Source organism: Vespa crabro, chromosome 6, assembly GCF_910589235.1.
Source record: "Vespa crabro chromosome 6, iyVesCrab1.2, whole genome shotgun sequence".
Lineage (NCBI taxonomy): Eukaryota > Metazoa > Arthropoda > Insecta > Hymenoptera > Vespidae > Vespa > Vespa crabro.
In genome coordinates, this window is record NC_060960.1 from 7,826,839 (window position 1) to 7,851,793 (window position 24,955).

General features: G+C 31.8%; 1 protein-coding gene across 1 annotated transcript; it reads left to right on the plus strand.

The window, feature by feature from the left end:
* The first annotated feature begins 7,646 nt into the window (after window positions 1-7,646).
* Window positions 7,647-24,192, plus strand: LOC124424889 (homeobox protein Hox-A1-like). The gene is made up of 2 exons (XM_046964453.1): window positions 7,647-9,493; window positions 22,172-24,192. Exons 1-2 carry the CDS (start codon window positions 8,494-8,496, stop codon window positions 22,675-22,677), a joined length of 1,506 nt encoding a protein of 501 aa, XP_046820409.1. The 5' UTR covers window positions 7,647-8,493; the 3' UTR covers window positions 22,678-24,192.
* The last annotated feature ends 763 nt before the right edge of the window (window positions 24,193-24,955 follow it).

The following is a 24,955-nucleotide window of genomic DNA, read 5'->3' on the forward strand; positions in this document are numbered from 1 at the left end:
AGATACTCGGTTCTGACCGAGAGCTTGGTTTGTGTCAGATGCGCTCGCGATATCGTCCCAACGTCCACGACTTCACGAGGCCGTGTACCTGTCATTTTTAGTGACCGTGTCATTCGGCCTTTACTTCGACTCCTTCGAAGCTCCTCTTCTTCCTTTCTTCTTCCTCTATAGTCGCGTTGCTGACACCGAAACGGCCAGTACTAAGTTTGTCCGATATCTCCCTCTCACTTTCTCTCTCTCTCTCTCTCTCTCTCTCTCTCTCTCTCTCTCTCTCTCTCTCTCTCTCTCTCTCTCCCTGTCTCGTTGGATTTTTTTTTCAAAGATAACGCTGGGTGAACGGGCCTACCTGAACGCGAGTCACGCAGAAAAACGCGGACAAACCCACGATATCTCGTACGGTCCTTCTAAACTGGATCTCTCTGTCTCGCGATAAAAAACGCATAGATAAAAGACAGGAACGTTTCTTATTTTCCAATTGCATATTTATGAGGATAAATAGAAATAAATGAAACCATCTCGAAATAAAATAATTATACAATATGATTGAAATTGTTTTCATAATTCGAAGAATAAGATTTTTATTTTATCTATATATAAAAAAAAATGTATATATATATATATATATAATAATAATAATTCGTGTATCAATTAAATTTATTTCATTCATCTTCTTATTATTCATAATTTAATAGCTCATCATGATTCATATCTACTATACTTTTCTCATATATTTATATTATGTTGGTGCGTATGAAATGTCGGATTTTCTTTAATATATTCACTTAAGAATCCAACATTTCATTCGCACCAACCTAATAATTAAGATCAAGTAAGATTAGAACGGACTATAGATAATTTAGTCTTTCCTTCCTGACATTTCACGGATAAATCGTATTTACGTTAATTCAATAAGCTGGTTCTCTAATATCATGTTTTTCTCTCTCCAAATATACGAAGGAATTAATGAAAAAATATCAAATACACTTACTCGAGTTTATCGACCCCTCGATTTACATCAGCTTCGTATCTGAACGGTGCATTAGCAATATTACGACTTATCGTATAATCCATTTTTTGCTTTTTCTTTCTCTTCTTTTTTTCCTTTCTTTTTTTTTTTTTTTATATTCATAGCGCATTATATTCCATCGTCGCAGAATCTGAAAACGTCGTTTCACCATCCGACGGTACTCGAAGTGGTAACGATTACCACTTCGAAATACGATCGCTTTCATTTTATTTATCATTAAATAACTATTGATAAATGTTAACTATTGATAAATGTTAACTATTCTTGATCGTTAAATAAAATATACCAGTCGAGTAATTTGAATATTTCATTGTAACGTACAATTAACTAAAACAAATATCGTTTTTAACGTAAAATCATCGATCACTATGATATTATAAAGCAGACATAAAGAAAGGGAGGAAGGGAGAAAAAAAAAAGAGAGAGAGAAGATCTAATAAATCGATTTAGAAAAAAGAAATATAAGTATGATCTCGTTCATTGACAAAAAGATTAACGATACACAATCAAACGTCTTTCTTATCGTCGTCGGCAAATATTTCTGTCTCAGCCATCGTCGAGTATTATTATTAAAACGGATTAATTCAGTCGCTTAGATTAAATAAAATTTTGATATTTAACAAAGTATTATACGCACATTGTGTCGTATCAGAAAAATTCTCTTCGCGATAAGATCTGTCGCGAACTAAATCCTTATAAATTCGAATTATCGAATTCAAATTTTATTTTCTTTGCAATCAAGACGTCATATCTTATATCAACGAGCGCTTTATAAAAAAATAAATCGCTTCGATTTTATCTTTTTTCCGATCGAAGGAACAAAAAAAAAAAAAAAAAAGAAAAAAAAGAGAAGACGAAAAAAGAATTATCGGACATACGTGCACAAGTAAATAATTATAACGTCCTATGAGACAAATGGTTACGATTGAAAAAAAAAAAAAAAAAATGAAAAAAGAAAAAAGAAAAAAAGAAAAATAAAAAAGAAACAAAAGAAGAAGAAAAAAAATGCAAAATTATTAACACAGTTAGATATTGGTACGAGGTGTCGAATTAACGAGTCGAATGAACGAAGGGAGAATATACATAGATGCGAAAGCCTGTTTACGGTTGAAACAGAATTACACGACGGTACCAGCCACCCCTTGGCTCGACGCGCGTCCATTCATTAACACTTCATATCCCGTAGCGACGTGCTGGTAACGAGCCTGTCATAATTACGGTGCTAACTTTATTACTGCGGATATATACTCTCCTTCACGTTAGTATTATATCCATGCGTCATAGGTTAAATTCGCATTCGCACCTCTGTGACCTGTCTTTGCTAAAAACCAATAAAGACATGATTCCCATAATAAAATCCAATTGATTATCCACTATTCTTTTCTCTTTTTTTTTTTCTTCTTTTCTTTTTTCTTTTTCATTTCTTCCTCTCCTTTTCTCCCAAAATCGCCGAAAAAACTTATAAAACTATAATAGAACGACTATAGTATAACGAGTTATTATTTTTCATAGTGATAAACTGATCGATAGAAAATTGAGTTAAAATGATTAATTAGTTTTATTTAAAGATCCGTGTCATATCATATATAACCACTTTCATATTTATAATACTTTCGAAAATAAGATAAGTAGATCTAAATATGTATAAAGGAATATAAAAGATCAACCTGTTATCCGTTATCGGTTATTTAATATTTAAAGATCTTTTTCTTGAAACTATAAATATACACACACACACACACACAGAGAGAGAGAGAGAGACACAGACAGACAAGTGAGTTTATAAATATACTTATATCGTAATTAATTATTAATTGAGAGATTTTTCAACATCTATCGAGTTTAAGATTGAATTTTAATGTCATCGGATTAGATAAGAGTAATCAGTTTTCTACAAATTTTTTTCTACAAATGGACGAATAGTATCCAGAGACAGGTTAAACAAGCAGATCATACTTTATAATTTTATCGAAATCGTTAATCTATCTAAGTACTCATATTTCTCTCTCTCTCTCTCTCTCTCTCTCTCTCTCTCTTTTTCTCTTTTGCCCTTTCTTTCTCTTTGAACAACTGCTAATAATACTTATTCAATATTTACAACGATACGATCAACAGCTACATAAGTATGGATTGCTCGTGAGTCAGGTTGAATGATACGGCATATCAAAGACTGCTAAGTCATTGCGTACCAGACTACGGCTTTACCTTGACAACCAAATCCTTTTACACGTCTTTCCATTGTTTCCCTGTTGTCGTTCTATTCAGATTAAATAGTTACTCGTTTCTCACAGTAAATTCAACGGTCATGAGAAAGAAAGGAAAAAAAAGAAGAACAAAAAGAAGAAAATGAGAAAATTAAATACGTATATGATAATATATAAAAAAAAAAAAATGAAAAAACATCCTCAAAATATCGTAAAAATATTCTCATAATACTAATACGATATTATCACTTAATCTTCTTTTTATAGAAATCAGAAAGCATCCATCTTTGAAAAAAAAAAAATAAATAAATAAAATAATGAAAGCAAAAACTTGTTATCCTCCTGATGATAATACCTATTTAACAAATGAAAAAGAAACAAACAGAAAATGATATCATTCCTCCCGTTTCTCTCTCTCTCTCTCTCTCTCTCTCTCTCTCTCTCTCTATCTATCTATCTATCTATCTAGCTACCTATCTATCTATCTATCTATCTATCTATCTACCTATCTATCTATTTAAATTAAAATAGATTTAATTAATAATATTGTATATACGAATATTCAAATGAAATTATATTTCTCGCGTAATAAGCTTTTATATTTCGGTGACCTTTTACCATAGCGATAGGAAGAAGGTTATAAACGTGACATAGCTAAAACATCGAGATATTAAATAAAAAGTTAGAATAAATAATCGTAACGTCGATATGAAAAATCAAACTTGTCGAATATAGAGAGAGAGAGAGAGAGAGCTGGATATTCGAGATTAAAATGAACGCAGTCATCTATCTGTTCGCTTTTATTTGGAAAATTTCAGGAAAAAGAGGAAATGCGTGCGACCCCAATGATATCCATGATGTATTTGTAAATGTATTCGATTACGTTCACATTCATGCTCAGACGGGGTCGAAGAGAAGCCCGTCCTGCAGTTAGAACAGCAATCGAGCGACTCTCATACGGAATGATTGATGACTTCATTGTGCGGGCTTTCCCATGTCCCTGGCTATGATTTCGTACGCGCGGCACACAAAAAGAGGCGAGCGCCATTTCGAAAATGGGCGGAATTATGGAAAATTCAGGACGGAAGATCGATCGGGCGTTACCATTCGCGATGAGATTTCCTCGTGTACCGATATCTATCCGATTTGGAATTTGGATCTTTCGTTAAATAAGTCAAATCACGAGAACGAGATTTTCAACGGAACTACAAACGATTTTACTTCTTTACAATCTTTTTTTTCTTTCTTTTTTTTTTTTATTTCTTCTTTTTTCTTTTTTTTTTTCTTTTTTTTTTTTTATCGAATAACAACTATCGTAAAGAAATATCTATATCTCTATAAGTCACTACTGTGATACACTTTTTTCATTTTATTTTTATATCACACACGTTTGCGTTTATCGCAACACCTATAATTCCAAAAAGAAAATCAATTCTTTTCAACGAAATATTTCTTTTCAAGTTCACGTAAAAAATAAAAAATAATAAATAAATAAATGAAATAAAATAAAAAAAAATTATGAAGATACACTCGCAAGCACCGACGATTCGAATAGATACATTTGCAAACATTGTCAATGAATTGTTAAAAATTAAACAATAAAATACGTCGTACCTTTTAAAGTTAGGCGTGTCTCTTTCGATGAAAGAAGAAAAACGCGAGTACGCTATTCTCGGGAGAGTTTACTTTCTTAAAATTCCAACCAGGAATGAAGAAGAAGTCTCTCCCTTTTATTTCATCGACGTTGTAACATTGACGTTCTTCTTGAGAAAAACCTACGAAAACTACAACAATGGGGGCTACCATCGCGATTTCATAAAGACGATCCTTTATGCCTTCCTCATGAAAGAACCTTGCGGTCGATTCTTGACAGACAGCTGTCCATCGAAGAGAACTACCACCCGCTGAATTGTTGTGATTCGATGTTCGAACGACAAGAAGTCAGACGGCAAAGAATGAGGCTTAAGAAGTGACCTTTGAAAAGTCAATGCAATTATTAGCGATCATCTCTCCATGGTGAATTTTACAAAAAACAAACTTAAGTTGTTTTCTATGCAAAAAAGAAAAAAACGATCGCTGTTATATCGCTAATATCTTTTTATCTAAAATCAATAACCCAAATATATCTAATGAGTTTTACTAAGATTTTCTCGTGTTATTTATTTTTTACTTTCTTCCCCATTAACTTCTAAAAATCTATTTAATTACATACGTATCTATTTGTTTTAACGGATATTAATTTTAATTCGATATAAAGACAAGAATTAGCGAACAATTTGAAATGAAATATGTCTGTCCGATATTTAGACAAATTTGAAAAGAGATATATCAGTCGGTAATAATGGAGATTTATCGATTCCGACACAAATTAGCGTGAGAAAACAAATAGATGGATATAATATGTTAAACGGGTAGAAAAATGAAGGGAATCAAAAAAGAACTACAGCGGCGGCAACGGCAACGGCAGCAACAGCAGCTACGAGAACAACTGCAGTTCGGAATGACAATGCAGGTGCCCCATCCCATGTCAAATCTCAGCGTGGCGCCAACACGAGATATGTAGGTACCAGACCGAACTCCGACTGGTTCGTAATTGTTTAAGAGGATTAGTCAGAAACGTTTATCCTTACTACAAGGGAAAAAAAAGATGCTGATATTTATCCCGGTATTAGACTCGACTAAACCCGAATTTATTGCTTCTTATCCCCGAAAATTCTTTTTTAGAAGTGTTCAACCGGCAAATCATACGCCTCATCTCACACGACTCGTGCGACCAGCTTTTTTAAATCGAAAATCTTTTCACAAAGACAATATCACCAATCGGAGATTGTTTTGGATCGGATTTATGTCGCTAAATTTAATTTAACATCAATCAAATTGCGTAGAAAAAGGACAATATTTTTTTCTTAATAAGTTGATACCAGTTATCTATTATAAATAATAATCAATAGAAAAATAACAATCAATATCTCTTATATCAAGGGATTTTAAAAGGTATAAATAAATAAATAAATTACATTTTGGAAATATCTACTTGATATTATAATCCTAATCAAACAGATCAAAAGTCCAATCGTAGATCAATGGACAGGTCAATCGAATTATAATAAATAAATAAACAAATAAATAAACAAATAAATAAATAAATTATTTGTACAAAAGTTCGCGTCGATCGTCATGTGGGATCGTAAATTAGTGAAGACCCTAAAAAGATCTGTGGGATTCTAAAATACGCGTGAACGCGTTGAATTAGAGATATCGTACCTTGACGTAGAGTCGATCAAGATGAAGATTCTCCGAGCTGATGTTCGAAACAGGGAGGATGTCGCGGGTGGCCGCAGGTGGCGCCCTCGATATAAGCTTGTCTGACTGAACCGCTGATACGAGAACCGCGCTTCTTAAACTCTCTCATGGTGGAATGTGTCATCCTGTCACTGAACCCACATGGGGTAGGAGACGTCTCGTGGGCCCGTCAAGAGGTGCTCGATCGGTCGAACTTTTACCCGCTCTCCAAGGGAGCAAAGAATGTCAATCGTCCGTATCATTAATTCGAACGTAACATAAATTACTTATATTATGATCAGAATATTTATATTACGATTTATAAATTCTTTATTAAAATCAAAACGTAACGTAACTAACGTTAACTCATACATTCTCATACATTCGATCATAATTTTTATTACCTAGATAAATAATCACTCTATAATATTTTTTGAATAATATTAATTCTAAATAAGTAACTATGTAGAATATAACAATATATGTAAATACTCTAATCTCGATCAGAGTACAACGATAGAAAAAGACAAGCCATTCTATGAAAGTAATAAGAAATGAAATAGACGAATTGTAGTTTACTAATTCAACTATTGGGTATCATCAGTTCATCGGACTTACGAAGAAGTAATAATTAAATGGTTTACATTGGAAAGAGACAGGACATTGGCAAAAGAAGAAAAACAGGTGAGCCACGTATGCCACGAGATAAATCCTTGGAAAATAAGGAAAAGGGATGAGCATGTTACCCTAAAGAAACGAAGCTAGGAAGACCGGTATAAAGTGTAACGGGTAGGTAGACTTGCCTTTGGACAGACTCTACTCTCTTTCTCTCTCTCCCCCTTTCTCTCTCTCCCTGTGGAAGGTGGGTACCGATATATAATATCCGACTACCTAGCTCGGTTCTGCGATAAGTGTCAACTGCAGCGCGGCAGATAAAAAGAATGAACGGAAAATAAAATCCACCGCGGGTGATCCATCATGTGGACGCGAACTTGGGACGCGCAGACTCGTACTTGATTGGTTGGTACCGCCCACGTGGTACCACGTGACCTCTACATAAGCCACGCCCGTGATACTAGGTAGCCGCCTGAAGCTAGCCACGTTCTCTGCTCCGAACGTTTCTGTCTTGAACAGGGGGGAAATCCTGGGTGTGAGTGAGAGGAAGAAGAAGGAGAAAACTTGGACACAGCAAAACCCTGTGGGTCAGTCTCACCTGCGTGCAAGCTTCGACCTAGCCAGTCCAGTTGAGCGGGCCTCCTCGTTCACATCGACTCGCGCATAGTTTCACGACATAATTATTAATCGACTCTTATTTATATTATTCCTAATAATACCAATTGAACACATTCATCATTAAAAGTGTTTTGTGTGACTCTTTCAAAGGAAAATACATATTAATATATTTTTTAACTCGAAAATATGTCTTATTGAATTACAGTGTAATATCAAGGAATCATAAAAAGTCGTGATATCGATAAAAAAAGAAATTTATTATCCAAAGTGTTTAATCTAATTGAATGAATTTTTCTATATAGAATTGATTACTAAAACTTATTTGACTAACGTGTCTTATACGATAGCGTGCTTATCGTTCCTGATCTCATATAACTTTATTATGTTGACAACGTACTGACAAAAAAAAAAAACGTCGCGAAGCTATTGTTTTTATCAGTTTTATCGTGAAAAATTGCTTGGTGGAAAAATATTACGATGTAGTAGTATAGGAGTGATATCGGATGGACTTGGAAAGTGCTTTAAATTTATAATTAATCTTCGGTCACGAAGAAAAAAAGCTACGTTCCATTAATCAGACTCCTTGAAGTGCTCTCTGAGTGTACTAGTTAATAACAATGTAGAGAACATCTTAGTTCTCTTTCTTCAAAAATTTTAGAAACTATCAGTTTGAATCTATGTGAACAGTGAAAAACAACGTGGTGGTGGACTGTGAGTCGTTGATGTATTCGTTTCATCGCCATAAGGATGATGATGATGGACATGGGCATGTACGGGACCTACGGTAAGCCAGATTCATATCCCAACTACGTGTTCGCTGGTCAAGGGAATCATCATCATCAGGCTTCTACCGTCGGTGGACATGTGTCTGTACCACCATCACCCGATCTTGCACCGAGTCATTACTACCCTCAGACTGCAGTGGCTCCTTACTCATCTTCGTCATCCGAAAGTTTCCTGACTGCTGAGTCTGGTGCTTCGTCGAGTACGCCGCCTCAAAGTTTCTACTCGCCGACGGGAGCTGTACTACACGAGGATGGTACTACTACGGCGATCATTTCGTCGGAGAACGGTCTAAGTTATACCAATCTTGATTATGCTTCCTCTTCGACGTACTCAGGTCAACAACAACAACAACAACAACAACAGCCACAATCACACGCAGGATCTCATGGTTCGAATGAACCTCATCAAAGTTACCATGTACAGCAAAACACCTACAGAGAAGATCATCATCATCATCATCACCACCACCACCATCATCCACCGAGTCTTCATCAAACTGCTACCTTACAAACCCATCAAAGAACGGAACTTGATTTGCACCAGCCAACCTCTAGTCATCATCATCATCATCATCCTCCTCCTCCTCCTCCTCCTCCTCACCTTCGGCATGAACCCGAATATCAGGTACCAGTCGGTGCAACTCCCAATTACGTTCACCAATACGAAGATTCTCTTCACTATCATGCTCCGATCAGACAGAACGAGTTCCCCGGGCATCCTACAGGACATTACAAAGAAGAGAATCGTGATCCAACCTCTTATCACGCTCTTCCACAGCCAGGACAACATTCTCAACAACAGCAACAACATCCTCATCCACAACATCCTCATCATCAGCAACACTCTCATCAGCACCAACAACAACAACAACAACAACAACAACAACAACAACAGCAGCAGCAAGCTCAAGTACCTACTTACAAATGGATGCAAGTTAAGAGAAACGTTCCTAAGCCCGTCGGTAAGTGTTTCCTTTTATCACCAAGTAAATAATTAATATGAATTCAAAATTAAAACATATTTTGATAATACTACGCTCCAATTGTATTAACCAAAAAAAATATTAATCCATTAAAATATAGTTAATAATCATGCATTGAAATCACTCCTAATTAAACATATTATTATATAAAACATGAAGCTTGGTAAATAATATTTTAATTCGATCATTAAAAACAAATGATCGATAAACGGGAATAAACTTATATTTATTTGCAAATAATTTACATACACGAATAATTATAAAATCTGAGAAATGATAAATATGGAAATGTTTAATTAAACGATAGTCTCACAAGTAAAAACAATAAAATTTACTGTCGTATATTCTATTTACATATCTATCTGCATATGTATGCATAGATACATATATACATATATATATATACACACACACACACACTTTCTGCTTGATTTTATATAACAATGAACATAAGTGGATATATCTTACATATATCAATAAAATTTATGAAAGAACGTAACGAATGATTCCACAAACGTATTACTTGAAACATGTGAAGAATTAATCGATAATTACGAAAGATGTTTTTTTCTATCAAATAAAATATCAATTACGTAAATCGCTAATGTGAAAAGCAAATAGTTAATAGATTTTAATTCAAATTCACTGTATAACAAGAAAAAGAAAAGAAAAATATTTCCAGTAGACTTTCATTGGAATTTTTTTTATTATTTTTTTCTTCTTGTTTTTCTCTTTTTCTTTTTTTTTTTTTTTTCAAGTACACACACAAAAAATGTAAGAAAACTTATTTACCTCTTTTTTTATTAGCAATCATTATAAAAATTAATTTCAAACGTTGAGCTACATTCGTTTTTCTCAGCCTTTGAAATAAGAAGTAATATAAGTTATTCATAAATTAACATAATCTTGAAAGAGTTAACATTCTTTTTTACAGAACAAAAATGACATGCCACTTTTTGTTCTTAGAAGTATGTGTAAATCACGCACGAGATATAATTTATATCTATAATTAATATATATATATATATATATATATATATATATATATATATATATATATATACGTACATACATATCTAATAATATCAAAGAGAAAAAAATAACGAAGGCAACGAAACATATGTACGTCACATTTCACTTGTGTGTCAATCTTAATTGAACTTACCACCCAAATGAAAAGTTCTCTTTAGAATCAGTCGATTAGACTTCGTGTCTACGTCTGCGTATATCGGGTTTATACATGAATTCGTGTAAAGTATCCTCAACGAGACGCGATTAGGTCATGTCGTTACTTAATCGAGGACACGAGTCGAAATCACGCTTCCAAGAACGTAAGGCGTTCTTGAACTTCTAAACACTCTATTATTGCGTCTAATATTATGTTACTTGAAGAAGTCGGTAAAAGGAAAAAAGAAACAAAAGAGAAAAAATAAACAAACAAAGAAAACAAAAAAGCAGAGAAATTAGAACGGAGCAAAAGTTTTAGAAATAACAATAACACATCTCTTCTAATTCCTATGATAAAAATAAAATAAAAAGAAAGAAGAAATAAAAGAACTTAGAAAAACACATCTATGCATATACTTATAATAAAAAAATATCGATCTAAAAAAATTAAAAACGATATCAAAAAAAAAAAAAAAAAGAAAGAAAGAAAGAAAAATAAAGAAAAGAAAAAATATCAATGTTCTACAATGTTCTATAATCACTCTATATTATCACGTCTAACAGTTTGACTACCGTTTACGCCTATGGGCGACACTCGTAAACGTAATAGATAAGATTATGCACACGAAACGAGGAACAGAAGATACTCGAGGTTTACGAGAATGTCCTACCCAGTACGATCATAAATCAAGCTTGCAAGCGCCACTCGTTGAGTTTCTATCTCTCATATACAAACGTTTGCTTACGATAGATCTCGATACCTCTCGAAAGATTCAAAGGCGTATATACAAAAAAAATATATATTTATATATGTGTGTGTGTGTGTGTGTAAAAGAAACCACTGGTTATAACAGTACATATAAAAAAGTATAAGAGAATTTATTTTACAATATTCATCACAATTATTTTTTCTTTATATAAAATACATAAATATATATATCTAACAGTTTTTATTTTCTTTTTTAATTAGTAAGAAAATTAATTTTAACTCTTAAAATTTCTTTGTCTCTTATATTTTCACATTTAACAAATTGATCTAGATATATTTTTAACATGATAAATCATTCGTCGAATTGTTTATAAATATCAAAGATATGTAATCACGATGACGATTTTAATCGCGTACGTATTTAACAAAAAAACTTTACATTTAGATAACTATGTAAGACTAAAATGGATACGATAAGATTTGTCATTAGAAAAGGAATTTGTGAACACGAATTTATCTGATAAAATAATGATCGTTCGAAAAGAAAAAAGAAAAAAAAAAAGACTTCGACTGATAACGATAAGGTCATACATACTATTTTCATTCAAGAAGAAAATATGGATTTGCTGAAAATATTGATTTAAAGATTAATAAAATAAATAATTATTAGGACAATCTTTTAACATTTTCTAGATGAAATTAATTTTTATTTCTATAATAAAAATTGTATTTGATACACACACACACACATATATACATATTACAAGTCTTACATTTTAAGTTTTTACATTACATTATAAGTCATACATACATGTATATATATTACAAGTCTTACCACATTAATACATTCAATAACTCTAAAGACGTAGATAATTATTCTAATTTCTATATTATTTCGAAATGTCTAGATTTAAATGTAAAAAAGTGAACGTCAAAATCTGCATTTAAATATCTAGATCAAAATGAAACAAGCGTTTATCGACATATCTAAATATCGACAAATGATTCGATATTTAGATAGATAGATAATTGAAAAAAAGTACATATATCAAAAAAATGTGTAATCGTCGTTGCCGACACAAAATAATAATGAGTTATTAAATCTATTTTATATATCACCAATGAGAGAACTCACATACATTAATATTAAGATGTCGGAATTAGAAATTTGACAGAACAAAACCGGTTTAGATTTATAGCCGTCAAATCTTAAACGTACTTTCTCACACTTTTATCGATTATATTAAAAATATTTTGCTCGCATTAAGATTAAAATTTTAATTGTTACTTACGACGCACGATTAAAATGTATCCGTTAGAAGTTGTCAAGGAATATTTTCGAAACGTGACGACAAAAAAGTAAAAAAACCTAAAAATTTCCTAGAAACACATATTTCCTTGTAATTTAAATAAATTTCATAACGTAATAAGTAAACAAATTTCATAACGTTATAAATGAAACATTTCGATGATCGATTAGTTTTGATAAATTTTTATTCGACGATAAAGTGCAGCACAAAACGCGTAGAGAAAGGGGAGAAAAGAAAGAAAAAAAAAAAAGAAAAGAAAAAAGAAAAATGAAAAAAGAAAGAGTAAAAGAAATAAAATAAAAGTATGCAACTAAAAAATTTTTCTTTAATGTTAATCAAATTTTATAAGATGACAGTCGATGATCGAACGATCTTTAAAATCTTAATTTGATAATAAAATAAAGAACGAGCGTGCAATTCCTTACAAGTATTTTAACATATTTCTTACAACGTTACGACAGTTAGATATCGCAAAGCAGCTGTGAAAACGTCACGTTCGATGTTAAGCAAGAAATGAGACATCTTAAAACACTAGACCGGTTCTCCTAACTTCGGAATTAACTCGCTCGAAAGGTACGGAACGACAACGTAAATATATATATATATATATATATATATACATATATATATATATATATATATATATATATATATACATATATAGCTTAACATGCTTCCTCTCGTAACAGTGAGAGCGTTCTCGTTCAAAGCTTGTTGAATGGGATCTTGTCGGAGTTAGGTACCGGCGTTACGCTTAATAGCTCATTATAATCGAATTAATAACGGCAGCCACGAGAATTGAGAAGGGTGAGACGCGCCGCCAATTGCCGCGGAACATGCAAATCGTAGCCCGATTCTCCCGGCCCTCTCTTTAAAACCCCTAACTTCATCGCTCTATCTTTTCCTCTTTCACGCTATTACCCACTTCATTTCAAATCTTCACGAAATTACTTTCCATAAGATCACTTGACTTTCTCTGATTTATAGGTTATTACATTATCTTAATCATATTTTATTTTTACTATTTACTTTATTATACGATCTTAATGAATAATTCGTATATTGATCAATCATATATAATTAGATATATAGATTCGTATATAGGTATATAGGATGAATCCTCTCGTAAAATATGATCACTTGAAAATTTGCTTAGTCGTTATTAGTTATATGTTTCATACTGTCCTATAGAGGCATACGATAAAAAACAGATAGATATAGGTATATATATATATATATATATATATATATATATATATATATAGATTCTAACATCCTATGTGATCTTATAGATCCTAAAATTCTACAAATTCCAATATATAACATAGATCCTAAATGATATTTGCTAATTTAATAATTTCATCGAAATTATAACATATTATTTCTTGTGAAATAAATGAGAAGATCAATAGTGTAAGTAGCATTAATTAATAGAAAAAGAAATGAAGATTATTAGCAATTAGAATGAGAAAGTGGTAGAGATTCGATTGTAATAAGAAGATGGGCGTGGCAGAAAGAAACTCTGGTGGGAAGACTCTGCTAGATTTTGGTTGGTTAACTTTTTTGGTTGGCCGAGATCTCACAATACCTCTCGTTTTCCCCTTCGTGAGTCTAGACCATATCGTACGCCAGGGGGTCCAGAATAGAGAAGACTTCTAGAGGGACGGCCAGAGCTCCATGATGCTCTTCAAGGGCTACTACGAAAGGGGCTGCCTAGGGGACACTTGCGCAGGATTCGAAAAAAAAAAAAAATGGAAAGAGCGTCGCAACGCTGTCAGCCTTTGCGAACCGATCTATCATACTAAACTCGATTTCTTTTCTCGGACGATGCGCTCAATAGCGGGATTGCTAATATCGAGAGAAAGAGAAAATGCCGAGACAAATGAGTAGCCGTAGCGTAAAAAAATCTACTTACTTTCCTTTCCAAGAATGAGATTCCAAATTTTATTCGACACTTTTTCACTCTAATCCCTAGATAAAAAAATATAATGGATACATTTAATGCGGTATAATACGGCGTTTCTATAAAATACGTCACGGATAATAACAAATTATTATAAATTTTTTCTTACTAATAATATCAAAATTACATACGACACCGACATGTGTCAAGATTTATTATGAAAAATCATTTATTTTTTCTTATATAAGATTTTTTTTCTTTTTTTTTTTTTTCCTTTTTTTTCATTCGTAATTTTTTATCCTTGTACCTTTCATTCGAACAATCGTACGAAGTTTAAATTCGCATTGAATCTTTTAGATGAAATTCATGGATCTACACGATCAAATAATTAGAAATAGCATAACGCGCTGATGTAACATTTTTAAATCATATTATAACGTTACTATTCATATCTAGATCAACAGGTATCTTCATAACCTCGATTGAATAAAAATAATCTCTACTAGACACTAGCATAATATCATTAATCGAAATCTGCATAACTATTAATTGACAAAAAATGGTAACAACAACTTCGTAAATAAGTATGATCTTTAAAGATCTCTTCATTCGTGTTGTTACATATATTATAGATATTACTATAATTATAGCAGTTTTTACTTTATAATTGTATGAGGAAGCAAGTTGAACGAGTTTTACTACCGCAATAAAATAACGTAAACATACTCATTACGTTGCTTCTAGACGTGTTTTTTTTTTTTTGTTTATTTCTAATTAGAATCAACAAAAAACTACATTACTTATTCCTCAATTAAAATTCCTCAATACAAAAATAAACTAAATAAAAATTGTTACATATGTATACAAAAAGCAATCGCGTCAATAAATGTAAATATATTCTTGAATAATAGTATATGTAGATGTAAAATCTTCGATAATCTTCAAAATCTTGATAAAGCTTATCGACAATATTTTATAGAATTTATTTCCGAGGGATCGTCCCATTTCCTCAAAGACTATTACCTTTTAGGCCATCTTAAAATATGCATACAGTTAAATATCGACTCTCTGAACGAACGGACGTATTCAGGGACGCAAAGTAAGTTAACAGAAAATCAAATGGGGAAACTTTTCAATTATTAAATCTCTTTGTCATGAAGTACAAACAATAAAAATGATTAGATATTAAATTCTCAAAAATGTTTTCAAAACAATTTTATATAAAATGTATCCAAAGCGAAGTATTCGATAGAGATAGATAAAGATTAAAAAAGACTTCTCGATAAAAGAAGAAAAAAAAAAAAAAGAAGAAAAAGAAGAAGATGAAGAAAAAGATAAACTATCTAGTCTAACAATATTAACACTTTGAGGAATTAGATATTAGTTCTTCAAATATTTATTAATCAAGCAAAAAAAAAAAAAAAGAAAAAGAAAGAAAGAAAAAGAAACATAGATAACCGTAGGGCTGGCCAAGTTATACGAGCGGCCCTGAAAACGTCTCGAGAGTAGAGGAAGAGTATAAAAGAGAGAAGGAGAGAAAATATACATATACATATATCGAAGAGAGACGTGTGTCCGATAATAAGAAAGAGAGAAGAGAAGAGAACGTGGGTCGAGGCAAACGCGAGCGTTCGCGGCCGCTCCGCTCCGGTCCGTTCGCGGCAAACGCGCCGGACGCGTGAGTGAGTGGCCGATATCTCAAGAGGGGATCAGAGGATCGTTCGCGTGTTTCCAGCAGGGCTGCCACCCGCCGAACCTGGCAACCCCATATCCCACACGAGCCACCACCACCACCACCACCACCACCATCACCATCACCATCACTATCACCACCACCAGCTGGTTTAGTTCGTTCGTTCGTTCGTTCGTTCGTTCGTTCGTTCGTTCGTTCGTCCGCCACCCTCCTGTCCACGTGTCTCGCTCACGCTGATTTTCATTTCCGCGGTACTTCAGTCAACTGGCCGTCTCTCACTCTCACTCTCACTCTCATTCTCTCTATTTCTTTCTACGTCGGTCTCTCTTAACTCGTATTGACCGCATCCGTGCCTCCGACGAATTACCCTCGACTACGACCGACCTAAGACTATCCTTTGTCTAATTTTGCCTGTCGATTAGATATTATTTTCTAAAAAATCGTCGAGGGGAAAAAAAAATAAATATATGTGTGAGCATATATGTATTATATACCTATGGATATGTATATGTTATAACGTAGAAAAACGTTCGATATAACCAATTAGAAATTACTAATGAAAAATAAATTAATTGCTTCGAATTTTCTATCGTTTATTAAGCTTTAAAAATGTCTGAGTTCATTTTTATTGCGTCATTAAATAAAAGTGAATACGATACTATGACAAAAAATATTTATCTAAATAAAAATAACATGTTAGGAATATTCATAAATGTCTTTTCAATTGTTAATTATTATCATAGGTAATAACATTATTTAATTATATCTAACAAATATCTACATTACATCTAACAAACACATCGGGAAGTGAACTAACTTACATGTTGAATTACTTCTGCTAAATACTTATGCGAGTCATAGAAAGATACAAGTTGTAGTTGTACATAAAATAAATACTATTCATATTCATGAGTTATGTATTCATTCGAAGAAATGGTAAAAAGAATTTTACTGAAGTAATTCCTTCTGTTCAGCTTCCACACATCAGTCGTCGTATCTCGTCAGGCACGTTGATTTTAGTATTATGATAAGTAATATCCTGAGTCACAGTCGTACATGAAAATGGTAACGATACATATATAATACCTATAATACCTAGATATATATACATACACACACACACACATATATATATGTATATATGTATGTAGGTGTATATAAATGTGTCTCTATATATAACATAATATAAAAGGGGGTGCGTGCAGCACGTTCGACAAGATCCGCGCTTCGTGTACGTTCGTAAATGCGCTTGGACATTCCCCGCTAAAATTAGGCTTATCACGATACTACCAGCGATAAATGTCGACGACTTTAACGCCCTTTCCTACGTCTACAAACCATTTTTGATATCCTAAAAAGGAAGAAAAATTCGACCACTTTTAATAAAATCCAAAAATGTCTTCGTTTCGTTAACGAAATAAAATGAATAGATGCGATTTATTTACGAACATGAAAATCAAGTTAGAAATATCTAGTTCAAGATCACGTTTTTGTTCTCTAAGATATAAAATCTAATTAAAGATGAAAATTAATAGATAATAGAAAGACGGAGATCTTCCATAAGAAAATAAATTATTTTATACGTTGATCATATCGCCTAAAGAATTTCAAATATTTTATGTTATATCAAATACTCGTCCGATGATATACCATGTTTATATGTATGCATATAGGTATAGACATAGCTCTAAATGTATATATATATATATATATATGTCTCACCACAACATATAAGAAGGGTAGACGACGATTATCCAACTGCTGAGCAAGGTTTCAACCCGTACACGCCAACCAGCCAGTCCACGTTCGTTCAAAGGCTTTCCGATTAAATCTTACCTGGCTTAATATTATTATTTTACTTACTGCATGCAAGAACATAAGAAAGACAGGTAAGAGAGAGAAAGAAAGAAATAGAGAAAGAAAGAGAGAGAGAGAGAGAGAGAGAGAGAGAGAGAGAGAGATACAGAGATAGGAAAAGGGAATATAAAAATCTGCTAAGCCTCGTCTATCTATATCTAGTAGTTCGACTACTTTTGCTTTTGAAGCAACTATCGCAACATCTAGCTACGTTCAATTAAGAAGAAAATAAAATAGAAGAAGGGAAAGAGTACACAAGAAATTCGCATACATTAAAGATTATAGTAATTATTATATACATATAGATATATTTCATTTCTACGAATAAGATCGTCCATCTTACCTTCCATCGCGAGATCGTCGAATGTGTATTGTATTTACATGTATTCGATACATTTACCTCTTAGACGCCACCGACAGTAAAGGATCCCTTCATCATACAAGATCATCTGCTCTTATGCGGTAACAACCTTCCCCGAGCGTTGAAAGTACATTATGCAATTCAAATATTATTCAAAGGCTAAAAGCCATGAGGGACAGATGAAATAAGGAAGCGTTAGGGGTTAGAATGTATAAACCAAGGGAATAGGTAAAAGATATCATGGTATTACGTTACAGGAAATACGGATTTCGATGGATTTTCTATCTCCGTTGAAATCATACAAAATTATTCTTGAATTGGATAACGATCAATCTGATTATATTAGAATTTTTATTAATCGTCACCAAAATCGTTTATCTTACTAATACATTTCCTTTTTCTTTTAATATTTTTATCTAATACAAGAGTTATCTACCTATAACATCAACTTCACATTTTTTACGTATTTAACAAATGATTTATAATTTGAATTTTTAATCAATAATATGATGCAATATTATTAACAAAACTCAATGAGAAACAGCTGTATTTGATCGATCTCGATATCTAAATTTCACGGTATAATACCAAGCAAAAGTTCCTAAATAAATATTAGAATAACATCTGGCTTTGATTGTTTAAGAGAATACAAAAAATTAAGGTCTTTCGATATTTAATCGAAATATTCATCGTATCTCGACATCAAATGATCCTATTATTTCTGATACTTCCTACTTTCGTTTATCCTTTTAATATAATACATAATATCATATATATATATATATATATATTTTTTATCCTTCGCAAATATTAAATAATAAATATTAAAATAAAAGAAGCAATGTAATATTGTGATAACTCGTTGAATTAACGTAAGAGATAACGCCTTAATGATAAATACAATTTATTAATAATATCAATGTAAAAATATATAATAAGATCATTAAGACGTTCGCGTTATCTAAGCATAACTAAACTGGATATCGTAGTTTTCGAGACAAGCTTCTAATCCTGAAATATTATAGGTATGTTCGCTCGACCATGATACTTACGTCAATATCAATTGCCGTTCTAATTCCTCGCCCTCCCCTTCCCCCATAACGAAATACATTTCCATTGCCCTTTATATTTCGCATAAACTAATACATTAATAAATTAATCAAATCATTCGATACATGTTCTAGACTATACGTTATAATAATTATTTATTTATTATATCTTAAATCGCAATTCATTTGCACAGAAAACTAAAACAAAAGAAAAAAGAAAACATAAATTAAAATATGTTCTCTTTAAGTTTAGATCGTTGAAGCAAATAAGTAAGACGGGAATGTTCTTTGATCATCTATACGTATCCATTGCTATGCAAAACGAGCCTATGTCGGAAATCATTTGTCTCGAGGATAAATGAGAAATTGGTAAAGCGGACAAGGGTAACTTGAGGGTGGAACTACAGAGAGTAAAAAGGAAGAACCGATAGGAGGTAGAAAGGACTTTAACATTGCTGAGTCAACGAAGGCGTTGACATTGCTAATTATCTTTTCATAATGCATAGAAGCAACCCTTCGGTCACCTTCTCTTTCACTGTGATTATATGTACTGTCAAAAAAAACCACTCGCATTATGCATCACGCAACTGTGAGAAAAACAAAACAAAAAAAAAAAGAAAGAAAGAAACAAAAAGAAAAAGTAAAGAAAAACAGAAATTTCAAACAATGACCCTATTGCCTTTTATCAAAATACATACACGGTGAAACGTATTATGTAAAAATTTCTATGATAAATAATTTTTAAATTGCAAACTTGTAAACAATCTATAATAACATTATATAAAACAATCTCTATCGTCCAAAAAAGGAATCAGTTATTTATAAACTACCATCGTTCTCGAAGTTTAGCTTTCTCTCTCTTCCCCCCCCCCCTCTCTCTCTCATGGCCATTAAGCTTACGCTTCTCCAAACCGAATGATAAACTTGGACAAGTTCTATCAGGCACGCCGGAGAGATTGAATGAAATGTTTCCCGTTTTCGCGACTCATTCATCAATTTAGCACCTTAACAAGGCTACCGGACACAACGTTACCGACTTTATCTATGGTCTTCGACTAACAAAACCCACGTTTCGCGATACGTTATTCTCTCATTTTTCTACGAATCTGCAAAAAAAAAAAAGAAAAAAAAAAGAAAAAAAAAGAAAAAGAAAAGGAAAAGAAAAAAAATTCTTTTCTTTCATACTCTTCGCCAAGAAAATTATTTGCGAAAGTTAATGTTCGTAGAAAAGAACAAAAAAAAGAAAAAAAGGAAAAGAAGAAAAAGAAAGAAAGAAAGAAAGCAAAAAAATTTCGCACACTGCCCCAAAAGTTAAACTTACTTAAATTATTATAATAAAATATTACAACGTAGCGTTTAAATTGAAGTATTCACGAAACATAATCTTCTAAGATTAAAATAAGTAGGTATAAAGGAGTCAAGAATAAAAAAGAGAAAAAAAAGGAAAACAACAGAGAGAAAATATTCATGGTAAATATACATATAATGTCTAGCTCCCGATATAAAAGATGTGACTTTAAGGCGTTGGCTTGACAGTTTCGTCCACCCTCAGCCATTAAGTAAATTGATCTCCACATACCGGTAGTCTAAATAACAACCTAATTTTCATAATGCGCAAACGAGAGACCCACCCCCTCCCTCCCCCTTTCATCTCCCTTCTCTCGTTATTCCTTTTTGTTTTTTTTTTTTTTTAAAGTCAAGTGTTCCATTTTTTCATTCTCTTCACAATTTAATTAGATTATATATGATTATTATTCGCGACATTGCAATAGCAAAAATATTTTGTTGTTTATAAGAAAAATTTCTTTTGGCCCGTATCTACTTTTTATTCATTTATTTATTTATTTATTTATTTAATTATAAATTTACTATTACTCTTATGGAAATTAATAATTGAGTAAAAAATAACTACGCGATAACTCAACGATACATACCAACCACACATATCTGTTAAACAGCTGATGCAATTTGATCCAATCATAGGGCTCAACCCTATCGTTCGTTCACCTTCTCATACAGGTCATCCTTCCCCGAAAACTACTTTCCGAGAGAATTGACCAGCTGTGTTGGACATGAGTGGGCTGTCACTTAAAGGGATTTAACTTAATCTCAGACTACACATATTGCTTTCCAATATTTCACGCTATTTCCTAATCGTAAGAGGATAAGCCGCTTTATATTGACGATATCTAGTACAAAGTCATCCAAACAAACGACGTACTCGATTCGAAAACAATTAATTCGTACTAATATTCGTACTAATATTCGTAATATTCGTACGTAATATTAATTACTTTTTCACTGATGTTGCAAGAACGTAAAAAAATAAAAAATTGTATTCGATATTTTTCATGAAATTCCATGAAATTTCTCAATTGCTAACTAATCTATTTTTACTATATATCTAATAATTACATTCTAATAAACATCGATAAAAAGAAAAAAAATATATATATATATTTTATTATTCATAAAATCATTTTGTTAATCATCGATGATTACTTTCATCGTTCAACGTATTAAAGAAATAAATTAAAAAAGGAGAAAAAAGAAAAGAAAGAAAGGATGTTTCTAACTTATCTAACAATAAAACGTTCTCTGTTTGCAGCTACAAAGACGACTCACAATGCTGGAGATTTTATCGGTAACACGGTCGGTGGTACAAATCCATCGGTTTATGGAAATTCAACGAGTGGTACCGTGAACTGTCTTACTGGCGGTCCATTAGCTGGTATAACAAGTGGCTTCAACAATACCGGTCGTACGAACTTCACTAACAAACAACTAACCGAATTGGAGAAGGAATTCCATTTTAACAAGTACTTGACACGCGCGAGACGCATCGAAATAGCCTCGGCCCTTCAACTAAACGAGACGCAAGTGAAAATCTGGTTTCAGAATAGACGAATGAAGCAGAAGAAGAGAATGAAGGAAGGCCTTATACCGGCCGATGGTGGAAACGTCACTCAACTAACTGGTGCGAGGAGTAGCAGCAATTCACCGACGAGCAATCATCAAACAACAACCAATCAGGACAATATTGCTGGACTTAGTCTATCCAATTTTACCAGCGACAATAGTCGAGAATCACCGCCTATATCGATCAAAGATTAATTCGATCATTTATGATCTTACGTTTCACGACGAAACGATGATTGAAACTAAGCTAAGACTCTAATAATAGGAAGCAAAAAATAATGAGACAAAACAAAAAGATATTCCTCTTATGTTTTCTTAAGATATTACTCGAATATTATTAGATTCAACAATTTCATTTATACGGATCTTATTTTCGAATCGTCACGTTTGTTACAACTGGAACTTCTTAAATTTAACGATTTAAGATATAAACATATTTTTTATGTCTGTTTTTTTTTTAATTTAAAAAAAAATTTTTTCTTCATTTCATTATTTCCATAATTGATATTAAACTCGAGACATAACTCTCGCATTTAAATAGAACAAAAATGTATGAAAGTTCGTCTTAAAATTGAAAATATTTATGATTTAGTTGTTATTTTAATTATTATCCGATATAAGCGAATTTTCTTACTACTTTGTGTTACAACGTTACCAATGTAAATTATCTTATTCTGAACGATCTTCGTAAATTTATTTTTTTTTTATTTACATGATTACATGAACTATCTAAGAAGAAACTAATGTCCTGAGAGAGCACTCGTTAGATTAAAAAAAAAAAAAGAGAAAAAAAAAAAGAGAAAAAAAAAGGAAAAGAAACAGAAAACAAAAAAAAATACACCTAGAGATAATACAAACCAATTTAGATTATCAGATTATCTTTTAATTAGGTAATCCTACTATCGATAAAATAAACGAAGATGCAAATACAATTGATAGCAAAAAAAAGAAAAAAAAAAAAAAAAAAGAAAAAAAGGAAGAAAAAAGAAAAAGAAAAAAAACGATTAACGCCTAATTCAAATAATCTATATCACGATTTCGATTAATAAAAAACCTTTTCAAATTCATTTACTCGAACCAAAATACATATGTACATTTGTAAATGATTTCTCAAAATATCATTGTCACGTAACGTAATATCTACAAATGAATACGTTGGTTTCACGAATATGACCGAGAAAATGTCCACGCAAGTTGCATATACGATATGCAACTAACAAACATTAATAAACAAACGTTTGTAAATTAACTTTATGAAATATCAGAAACGTTTAACAGATATATATATATATATATATATATATCTGTAAGCATATATGTAACGTGTAACATCAGGATGTATAGAAGAACTCATTAATTGTAAATCCCAATCAAAAAGGTTTCTTCATAATGAAGTTCCATCTTTTCTCAAAGTATTATGTCTAAAAAGTAATAAAATTATTACAAGATTATTATTATTACATAATAATCTATATCTATGCATACATACATACATACATACATACATACATACATACATATATATATATATGTGTGTGTGCGTGTGTGTGTGTGTATATATGTGTATATGTTATTGCGATAACACACAATAACGCGATACATTTAGTCTATAACTTAAAAATATTTGTGTATTTATATGTAAATAGAATCTTGAACGCGCGCGTCCAAGCTTGATGTGGTGAAAATAAAAATAATGAAAACGTTTATTGATATCGCTTGGAAAGATTTCGTAATACCTTGCAGGGAAACATAATGAACGATAATCAACGATGCGATATTATTAATAAAAAAAAAAAAAAAAAAAGAAAAAAAAAGAACGTATGTATCTTTCTAATAAGATTAAACGAATGTATTTATAATATCTGCGCAAGCTTCGAATATGCGTATATTATATTTGTAAAAATCGATGATTCTTTGTTTGTTTGTTTTTTTTTTTCTTTTTTTTTTTTCTTTTTTTTTTTATTTTCTCCAATGTTTCGAGTTTTTAGTAATTAAATATTTATAAAAGGGAATGATTCATTCTTAAAAAAAAAGAAAAAAAAAAGAAAAAAAAAGGAAAAAAAACAATAACAATAAAAGAACAACTACGACTAAATATATATATATATATATATATATATATATATATATATATATATATAGTTTGTCCCTTATTGTATTTATAGCGACTTGTTACCAAGGTATCGTCGTGAATGATGACAAAGAAAGAAATTACATTAAATTATATACAGATCATATAAAATTTACATTGACTTCTTCTTATATCGATATCTTAACACGTCAACGTATTTAAAAAGGGCCACGTAGTTACAAAGAATATATTGTAATTAAGGCGATAGAAAGCTCTGTACCTAAAAGATTCCTACCATAATAATGAATTGTGAGTAGTCTGTAATGTCTCTTAGAGCTATGTAGAAAGAAATAAAGTATTATTGTATTAAATCGTAACGCAAGCTCTCACACCACGCGCCAC